General features: G+C 35.5%; 1 protein-coding gene across 4 annotated transcripts in view; it reads left to right on the forward strand.

Annotated features, from left to right (window-relative positions):
* The window catches only part of LOC109544078 (A disintegrin and metalloproteinase with thrombospondin motifs 9), a 107,208-nt gene extending 97,185 nt beyond the window's left edge, over nt 1–10,023 (forward strand). For 3 of the 4 annotated variants that reach the window (XM_019914109.2, XM_019914110.2, XM_019914111.2), the window contains 13 exons: nt 530–694; nt 816–1,021; nt 1,441–1,546; nt 1,605–1,721; nt 1,780–1,999; nt 2,059–2,228; nt 2,357–2,530; nt 5,936–6,154; nt 6,214–6,355; nt 6,409–6,592; nt 6,648–6,784; nt 6,851–7,050; nt 8,070–10,023. In XM_019914109.2, coding sequence (XP_019769668.2) covers nt 530–694; nt 816–1,021; nt 1,441–1,546; nt 1,605–1,721; nt 1,780–1,999; nt 2,059–2,228; nt 2,357–2,530; nt 5,936–6,154; nt 6,214–6,355; nt 6,409–6,592; nt 6,648–6,784; nt 6,851–7,050; nt 8,070–8,162 — 2,133 coding nt within the window. In that variant the 3' untranslated portion in view covers nt 8,163–10,023. The remainder of the gene's footprint in view (nt 1–529; nt 695–815; nt 1,022–1,440; nt 1,547–1,604; nt 1,722–1,779; nt 2,000–2,058; nt 2,229–2,356; nt 2,531–5,935; nt 6,155–6,213; nt 6,356–6,408; nt 6,593–6,647; nt 6,785–6,850; nt 7,051–8,069) is intronic. The other variant, XM_048665730.1, reaches the window with a different exon arrangement.
* Nucleotides 10,024–10,762: the final 739 nt, after the last annotated feature.

Consider the following 10,762-nt stretch of genomic DNA (forward strand, 5'->3'; position numbering starts at 1 on the left):
TCTTGCTCATTTTGCTTCCGAGTAACATGCAAACCGGGACGGAAAACATGAAATTTTGCAATAATCTTGCGCCACCCTTGCACAAAACGACGATCATTTTTCTAATTTCATAGATAACAGAAGACCCTGTATGGAGCAATGAAAATGTCCGGAGGCTATCGAATCACCTTTGGCCGAAATAAATATTCGAAAAATAGCATTCGCAATTGATTAGCAGACAAAACCATCGTTGGCAACCAAACTTTGAAAATTCCTAAAAGCACTGACCGCCTTCGAGGCCAAATGCCGCCTCCTGCTAGGAAAACTGGATCATTATCACTTAATTTACTTTCAAATAGAATTATTCTTTTCTAGAAGCTGCAGGATGATCATCATCTTCACCGCTTAAAAATGGAGCTCTAAAAACTGCCACTAAAAAGCGAGATTTGCTATTTTACTCCCGATTTGCTGGTCGTTTCACAAATACATTCGTTCTTTATTTATCTGCACGAAAACCCGTACGTTCGACTCACTCTTCATTTGTCTTCAGTGTTCCCAAACTTGCGGAGGAGGGACTCAAACGCGATCGGCAAAGTGTGTGGATGAAAACAACATGCCCATCGATGATGCCCATTGTAGCAGCTCCGAGAAAATTGTGAAGCAAATCTGCAACATCGAAGAATGTCCCGATTGGATTGTTGGAGAAACATCTGCGGTAAGTTGAAGAACCAGAAGTGTCTCCTTACATTGCCATTGTCGGGTATTTTAGGGATTTTTAATTTTTTTTAAGTTTCAAACGGGTTTGTTAAAAATGTCCTTTTCTAATCGTTAAACAGTGTTCAGTACCGTGCGGTGGTGGTTACCAAAACACGACGTACTATTGCGTACTAACTGGTCGCATCTACGACGCAATGGCTTGCGATCAAAGAACAAAACCTCCAAGTTCCAAAAAATGCAACGAACATGCTTGTGGCCGATGGGCAGCCAGCGACAGTTTCCATCGTTGCTCAGTCACATGTGGAGAAGGCGTGGAGAGAAGAAGGTTTGTTAACTGTGCCATTTTGGTGCATTGTTTATGAATCACCTTGTATATCTTTGAAGACCGACTGTACAATTTGTTTCTGGTAGTCTTGAGGATGTTTTTAAAATGTTCGATCGAAACTTGTGCAGCGAATTGCAACACTTTTAGACACTTTTTTTTCAATCAAGAAAAGCGACGTTCTTCTATGTAAAATCACTACCTGGTGTATGATATTGGCGTCAATAATGGCCAATCAAACTTATGGTGTTTTCTATTCTAATGGCAAATTTTACTGGAAAGCCACTGTTGAGGCCAATATTTCATATAAAAATTAGGGAGAAATTGCCCAGTTGGGCGTAATTTTCCACTCTGTTTATTGTTGCTGTTAGATAGCTGTTATATGCTGCTATAATAATAGTCATACTTTTCCTCAACCCTAGATTTGTCTGCAAGAAGTTTGATACTGAAGAAATCCTGGATCAAGAGTACTGTCGCGGCATTCGGCTGCCCAGAGAAGAAACCCGAAAGTGCTTCAAAGAGTGCGATGTACGCAAAACCAATTAAAACTCAACGAAAAAAAAATAACGAAAACTCTAATTTGCAGAGAATGGTTCCCTATCCGACATACGATAAGCAACGATACATTGTAAATGAGAACAGCGTCTATGATCGTTACGATAGATACAAGGTGTTCCAGTGGGTGGCTGGCAATTGGAGCGAGGTAGAAAATTTCATGCTGATTTGGGCCCAATTTACTTTCACTGATTGTATATTTCCAGTGTTCGCAAACATGCGATGGTGGGACGAGCACGCAAACGTTCCACTGTCGGAACGATCTCGGAGAAGAAAACCACTTGATGTGTGATCGGTACCAGAAGCCGCAAAACGTTATCCGATGCAACAACCATCCATGCCCGAAGTGGAAGGTGGGCGATTGGAGTCCGAACTGTGACTCGCAATGCGAAAGACATCGACAAGTCCGCTGTATGGACGATAAAAGTACGTGAATTTCACCACCTTTCAAACCCAGTTTGTTTTTAAGGATTTTTCAATTTCAGTGGCAACTTTCAGCGATAACCAATGCGAAATGAAACACCGACCACAAGACTCCTTAAAGTGTCCCTTAGTTGAATGTCCTGATGCTGCGAGCAGCATAAGCAGGAACTATTTCGATCCGAAGGAAAATGACGAGAACAGATTCAGATGGAAGGTTGGAGCGTGGAAGCAGGTGAGTTTCTCCTTCCAGTTCCATCCAGGCAAACGCATCCTGTATATAGTGCACTCAAAGTGCTTTCACAATTCATTGATTCTTGTGAGTAGCTTCACCATTCGCTCACCATCACAATCTGTAAATAGTGCTCCACCAATTGCGGAAAAGGCACCCGTAAGCGCATTATTGAGTGTGAGGATACACTCAATAATTCCCCAGTGGTCGATTCAATTTGCAGACATAAGCAAAGACCCAAAAACTCAAAACCGTGCGAACGGTACCAGTGCAAGTTCACGTGGATCGAAGGACCATGGGATACAGTAAGTTATTTTATATGCATCATGTCAGGCGTTTTAGTGCATTTTTTGCTTTTCTCCACCATGCTAAGTAAAGAATGTTTAATAGATTTTTTTTAAACATTTTTCGGGGGGGTGTACAACCTTTGATATTTTTTTAAAAATCCTGAAAAGCTTATTAAAACACATATCGCAACTATACTTGTAGAAATTATAGAGCTTTAAGGCTTTCTCTATGCAAAAGCGCAAAGTTCAAGTTTTCAAAGAAAGCTGTTTAACAGAAATTATTTTTTGAAAAATAGCCCGCAAAATGAATGGGCGGAAAAGTGTGACCGAACTTTTAAAATTCCTAAAAAGTCACTGATAATCACACAAGTTATTGATCTAATTTTCCTCTATAGATTATCGAAAATTTGTGGCAAATTATTTAGAGAGAAATTACTTTAAAAAAATACCACTGCCAAAATGGAGTATCAGAAAAGACGTCGTTAGTAGTAAAATTTTGTAAATTTCAAAAATATTACTTGACTTAACAGTCGCAACCAAACCTTAAAAGGCTCCAGTTGCTAGCAAAATTAATTGGTGAGACATACATTTTTGAAAAATTGCCTCCAAATTAGATTAACGGAAGAGACGTCGTTGGTGCCCATATTTTTGAAACGTTTGAAAAAAGCTTGCAAAATGTAGTGACGGGAAAAATATTGTTGGAGAAAACTTCATTAATGAGCAAATTTTGAAAATTCCTAAAACATTACTGAAACCACTATTCACTATAAATTTGCTGGCGGCTTTGTACTAAAGTTTAGCAAATTTAGTTTAACAAATAGACTTTTTAGAGCAGAATTCTCTCTAAATAATAGTGAAAAACGCAATTTGCTCGTAAAACTTGTTTGAGGCAAATTAAATTTTGAAAAATTGTTAGCCAAAAGTATTGGTGAAAAAAACGCCTTTTGTAATAAGATGCTGGAAATTACTAACAATTTACTGAAAACGTCTATTTCAAATAAGTTTCTATCAATTATAGCGCAAAATTCTCTATACACGATAACAAAAAACTCAAATTATTTGCTGTCCACTTTTGAGAGAAACTATTTTTTTAAAAGTCTTTTTTAAAAATGATTTGATGGACAAAACCGCGACTTGTGACGAAATTTCGAAGATTCCTGTATCTTTACTGAAAACTTTTAGTTCAAAATAATTTTTAACCAGTTGTAGAGCAAAGTTTTCTCTATACAATAGCCAAAAGTGTAGTTTTCTCGCAAATCTTGTTCGAGAGAAATAAATTTTTGGAAAGAGTCCGCACAGTGGATTGGCGAAAAAATCGACCTTGAAACTTCACGTTTCAAACAATTCTGGAAGATTACTCAGCTCACCGATCGCAATCAAAATTTAAGGAGTTATATGGTAAGATTTGGTCTATACAAGAACAATAGTTGCTTATCGTTGGTGATCAAATTTTTTAATATTTAAAAAAATAATTATTTGTAATTATAAGACAAGGTTTTCTCTATGCAATGACTAAAGAGGAAAAATTTAAATAGAAGGAGAAAAATACATTTTTGAAAAATAGAATGCAAGGCGAATTCGTGGAAGAAAACATCATTGATGAGCAAATTTTGAAAAATCCTAAAACAGTACTGAAACCACTATTCGCAATAAATTTGCTGGCGGCTTTGTAGTAAAGTTTTCGCTATACAACAGCAAAGAAAGCAAGTTTCTAGCGAAAGTCTTTTGAGAGAATAACATTTTTGAAAAATAGCCTACGAAATTAATTGTCGGAAAAGGCGTCGTTGCTGAGAAAGTTTTGAAGCGGCCTGAATAGTTATTGAAAATATTGATTGTAATTATACTTTTGCAAATGATGGAGCAAAGCTTCCTTTATACAACAAGTAAAAACGGAATTCGATAGCAAGACTCTTTTGAGGGGAATTAATTTTTGAAAAGTAACCAGCAAAATGTATTGGAGGAATTCCTAAGAATAAATTGAAAACCTTATTGAAAATAAGCTGATAGCAATTATAGAGCAAAGTTTTCTCTATACGATAGTTCGAAGCGGCATAAGTGCGATTTGCCAGCAGAACTCCTTTAATGAACAGATTTTTGAAAAATAGATTGCTGGAAGATACCGTCCGTAAATTATGTCCAAAATTTGAAAATTTCTACAAATTTACCGAAAACCTTTTATTGCAAATAACCGACTAGCAATTATAGAGCAACGTTTTCTCTATGCAACGGTAAAAAGCGCTATTTGCTAGCCAACCTCGTTTGACAGAAACAATTTTTTGAAAAATGGTCTACTAAATAGGTTGACCACAAAAACGTCGTTTGTGGCCATAATTTGAAAATTGCAAAAATATTTCTGGAAACTATAGCAAATAGACTTTTTAGAGCAGAATTCTCTCTAAATAATAGTGAAAAACACAATTTGCTCGCAAAACTTGTTTGAGGCAAATTAATTTTTCAAAAATTTTCAGCCAAAAGTATGGGTGAGAAAAACGCCTTTTGTAATAAGATGCTGGGAATTACTAAAAATTTACTGAAAACGTCTATTTCAAATAAGTTTCTAGCAATTATAGCGCAAAATTCTCTATATACGATAACAAAAAGCGCAAATTATTTGCTATCCACTTTTGAGAGAAATTGTTTTTTTAAAAGTCTTCAAAATGATTTGATGGAATTTCGAAAATTCCTGTATCTGTACTGAAAACTTTTAGTTCAAAATAATTTTTAACTAGTTGTAGACCAAAGTTTTCTCTATACAATAGCCAAAAGTGTAGTTTTCTCGCAAATCTTGTTCGAGAGAAATACATTTTCGGAAAAGAGTCCGCACAATGGATTGGCGAAAAAAGCGCCGTTGAAACTTTACGTTTCAAACAATTCTGGAAGATTACTCAACTCACCGATCGCAATCAAAATTTAAGGAGTTATATAGTAAGATTTGGTCTATACAAGGACAAGAAGCGCTAGTTGTTGGTGAAACTCGTTTAAGATAAATTAATTTTCGAAAAATGCCCAAAGTTTGAAAATTCCAATAAACTTATGTACTTTGTTACTGTAATCATTGATTGTAATTATACATCTACAAATTAGGAGCAGATTTTTTTCTATGGAACAGCGCAAAGGAAAAGTCAGGAGCGAAAGATGTTTGAGAGATATTAAGAAGAGAAGCTGAAAAATCGCTTTTGCAAAATTTTGAAAAAAAATATATCAGTAGAATCCAGAACAACTTAAACTGACTAGAAATCCGGTTTATGTACACTAAAACAGTGTGAAATTAAACCTTCTTTACTTAAGTAGTGCCTGCATGGTAGAAAATAGATCACTTTTCTCAATAACTGCTGAACACTTACTGGTGCACTATGAACCCACTTGCGTACTTTAGGACGTATTAATGCCCTTTATACAGTGTGTAATTACATACTTTTTCAGTGTTCAGCTACTTGCGGGCATGGAACCAAAACTCGAAATGTTACCTGCCACAAAGTGCATTTGGGAGGCGTTGTGGATCCGATTCCTTTGGCCGAAAGCCAACATCGGATGATGCACAAAAGCTACTGCGACATGTACACTAGACCATCCAGCAGCAGTAAATGCCTGTTGAGCCACTGCGGAGATGAATATATGTGGCAAGCTGCCGAATGGAAGCCTGTTAGTAGATTTTTTGATAAATTTAAAGAGCCGTTGAAAATAGATGGGAATTTTTTCAGTGCACTCATGCCTGCGGACGAAAAGGACGGCAATTTAGAGTGCTGAATTGCATCAGCGTGCGTACCAAACAAAAAGTACCGCGCCACTTCTGCCCGAAGAGCTTGCGGCCGATAAAGAAGCGAAAGTGCAACCAGTGGCGATGTAAGTTGTTTGCATTCCCAAAGGGGTTTTTTATTTGAATTTTTTTTCCAAAGGCTTGTATAAGAGCTGTAAAGAAATCAAGGACTACATGCGCACAAAGGAAAACAGAGATTATCTAATTACGCTGCACGGTAGAACTGTTAGTGTGTACTGTTACAAGATGGACACTGCGGATCCTCAAGAATACATCAGCTTACACGCTGACAAGGAGAACTATGCTGAAATTAATAACCGAAGGTATCAGGCAAAATAGATTTTTCCCAAACCCAAACTACTCCAACTGTTGTTTCAGGTTAATGAATTTAACAACGTGTCCTTATGGTGAAGAGAATCAGGAAAACTGCCCGTGCAACTTGAGGAGTCCGCAAAAGTCTGGAGTCACTCGCTTTTGGAAAGTGCGACTGAATACAACATCCCTGGAAATTATAGGTTTGCTCTCTAAAAACTCAGGAAATGTTTGCTTTAAGGTTTTTCGTTTTTTTTTTCGTAATTCAGGAGATGATTTTACTTTTTCTACCCAAGTGAATGGCACCCGAATTGCGTATGGTACATCTGGAGATTGTTACAGTCGCTACCCAAATGGGTGCCCGCAAGGACGATTTTCCGTCGATCTAACCCATACATCGTTCAAGATTGCCAATTATGTGAGATGGAAGAACACTGGACGATATCCGTCCAGTCAAATTTATCGGCCGGTAAGAATATGTTCGCATAAATATATACAAACCAACAGATTTTTTCCTTTGAATGAAGATAACCGCATTAAAAGTTTTTTGACGTTGAGTCATGAGTAAATCGCTAATTTCTTTTTGAGAACTAAAAAAATGCATAACGCACAAAACTACCTGGATTCGCGGAAAAAACATCGCTTGTGATCAAATTCTGAAAATATCTGAAGAACTACTGAAATCATTGAGTATCATTATGCTTCTTATAGAGCAAATATTTCTCTATACAATAGCGAAACTTGGTAATAAACTAGTTAGAGGTAAATAATTTGTTGAAAAATGGTCGCCAAAAGTAATTGTCGGAAATTGAGAGCAGCCAAATTTTGAAAATTTCTAAAAAACTATTAAACTCCCCAATCGCAATTAAATTTTAAGGAGTTACATAGTAATGTTTGCTCTATTCAACGACAGAAAGAACAAGTTGATAGCGGACGCTGTTTGTGAGAAATGAGTTTTTGAAATATAACCCGCAAAAAATGTGTTGAACGAAAGGCTCCGTCGGTGAGAAAATTTTGAAAATTGATAAAATAATTTCTAAAAACGCTGACTGCAATTACACTTCTGGAAATTATGTCGTGAAGCTTTCTCTATTTGCCATAAAAACAAATACGTTTCTAGCGCAACTCGTTTTGAGTGAAATTGATTTTTCAAAAATCGGTCTGCACAACTGATTTGAGGAATAAATCGTCGTTGGCAACTATATTTAGGAAATTCCTAAACAATTTATCAAAGTGGATATTGCAATTGAACTTCCCTGGATAATAGACCAAAGTCTTCTCTACAAGCATTAACTCATATTTTCCACACAACTCACAACTTCCAAAGTTCCTAGTCGAGTGGAGTACACTTGCGACTATTTATTTTCGCTAAACTTACGTTTTTAGTTACGAAAAGTAAAAATTTCGGGCCGATTAAAGTTTGAAAATCAACTAATTTTGTTACAATTGTTCTATTACTTGTTTCATAACTTTTTTGTATTCTTACAGTCGAGCACATTAATTCAGGGGATTTGCGGTGGCTTCTGCGGCGAATGCGTGCCAGATCCTCAATATGGAGGCCTCAAAGTGGAAATAACTTAGCTAGCAATCGCTAGCAGTGAGAAATGGTAAAACCAACTCGAAGGACGGTGAAATGATTAATTAGAAGCACCAAAAAGAGTGAGAGAAAAAGTATTATAGCCATGTGAGGTTACATAAAGGCAGGCCGTTTATGTATTTAATATTTCTATCAATTTGGAGAAGTTTTACAAGAAAAAATGGGATTTATCAGTGCAGCAAAATCACCATTAGTGAGTGGATTGATTTGAGTGTGGAGGATTTGTATCTAAACGGGCCTTAAGTTGGATTTGTAAAGTTTGTAAATCGGTTTTTTAGCTGGAATTTTTAAACGCTAGTATGGCAGCTTCAAATGATATGAAGATGGTCTAATGAAGAAAAAAAAGTTGTGAAATGTTGACTCGCTTTAACGGATTTAATTGTTTTTACTGAAATAAATTAAAACTACAATGCATTTTGTATAAAAAAGATTGAGATAAATAATAGATAAAAAAACAAATACAAAAATAAATCCAGCTTTTGGTTGTCACTCCTCCGTTTCAAATCTGTCTGTAGTAACTGCCTAAAATATTAATCCTAAAATTTATTCGTAGCGATTTTACCATGCATTTATTTTTTAATTAAACGTTCTTTAATAGGCGAAAAGGTGATATCTTCATTGGAGGCATTGCACAGATTATTAATATGAAGACAGATTTAATTTTAGTGTAATAGTAGAGTCACACTAAGGCAAGCAATATTTGCAGAAAATACTCAAGTGGAACAAGGAACAAAAAATCCTAATTCATGCATTGGAAAGGAAAGAAGCACTACAGATTAGCTTCTTGTGCTCCTTTTCTATCTAATAATGCTTACAGAGTGTCCCTTCTGTACACCTTTAAAAAGAAAATAGCATATATTTTCCTTCCATACACCCTGTATAAGCTTGCCTGGAGCCTTAGTTCAAGTGCCTTTACCTTACCCAATTAAATTTAAAGCCATAATAGCTGGAAAATTAATTTGTAAAACACTTTTTCCAGATTTAAATTGGATAGATGTAGCGGAGATGCCTTATGTTTAAGTATGTCCACAATGGTATTATATTGTTTAAACTGCCAAAACAATTAATGTACAAATCCGTATTGCTCTGCACCTCATATTGAGGTGATACTTAATTTAGCTGAAATTGTATGTATAATAATAAAATATTTTAAGTGTTAATTTATATAACCAATGTTCGAGTACAGGGCGATTGTGTTGAAAGCTGACACAGAAAATCGGCATTCTGCAACACCCTGTATATAAAGAACATTATTTCTGCCATGACAAAATGTCTCGATTATATAGATTTTTTTGTTGTTGCCATACTTATTTATTTTTAACCGCGTATGGTTCATGATGTCCGTAATAGTTGGACTAGGCTTGGACTTAATCGAGTAAAACCACAGTAAAAAAATACATGTAATAAACATACCAAAGGAATTGAAAATGTCCAATACATACACTATCATGAACTAAACGTGTTTTTTTCTTTTTAGTTAATTGCGACTTCAATATCGACATTGTTAAAAGGGGCTACTTATTTAAGATACAACGAAGAACGTTGATATATTGCTAATGAATGGTCCCTTTAATCAATCGTATACTAATTTAAAGTGTAATTCAGCCATACTGCCACGTGTACATAATTGTAAAATATTTATTTTATTTTTAAGAATATAAAACACAATTTTTCGACTGGTAAATTTGAAACTATAATTGAAAAAAATCGGCTTTTCAGTTGCCAAATATGTTTCGTTTTTTTCTTTTGCAAGTAAATATGGCAGCTTTTTATTCGCATTTGTTATTACTATTGTAAAGACTGTTAAACTACTAAAAATGCTAATATATATCAAACAAGAATTAATGCTGTTTTTTTTTTCATTTCCTTATATTTTCCTGTTTTTTTTAACATCCTTTCTGCCGACATCCTGACTAACCCAAGCTAACCCAAATATTTGGTTTCTCCTTTAGCGTTATTTTAAATATAGCGATACCGTTCCATTGCTCTGGATAAATTGTTATCTTCTCATTTGAGAAGTTTCGACAAAGTAGTAAAACTCTATTATTTTATTTTAATTTTATGTAGGTATATTAAGTCATTTATATCAAATATTTTGTTCAAACAGCAATTTTTTTTCAAAAGTACCTTCAAAAACCATTTACAAAATTCTAAAAACATAAATTTAGGGACTAAGCGTGGGTAACTCAGTGAATTTTCAGGAGTTAGCGCAGTGATACCGAAATGGCTTGGTGCGTCAACACAACGCACCGGCACAGTAACTCACTGGTGCAGTAGCGGCAAAATGTTGCCCATAAAAGAATGGTTACCTTTTTTGTTAGGTGTTGAAATTTCAGAATTGAGCCTCGTAAAGCTTTGATCCGCCACATGCTAAGCGTAATCAAGAGTGCGGCACCGTGAAACGTGAAGAGTAATAACGAAAATCATCGTTAAGAAAAATTTCTCAGGATTTCAAAATACTATTGCGAGACAAATTTCGAATTGAGTTTTTCGAATACAAATTTCTCAAAAACAAAAATTACTCTAAAAGTTCAGAGTGGTGTGGTCAGTAGAGACTAGTGCGCAAGAGCGGATCCAGGGGGGG

This window comes from Dendroctonus ponderosae, unplaced genomic scaffold (genome assembly GCF_020466585.1).
Source record: "Dendroctonus ponderosae isolate FM_Combo_2020 unplaced genomic scaffold, Dpon_F_20191213v2 Dpon_F_20191213_4, whole genome shotgun sequence".
Taxonomy (NCBI): Eukaryota; Metazoa; Arthropoda; class Insecta; order Coleoptera; family Curculionidae; genus Dendroctonus; species Dendroctonus ponderosae.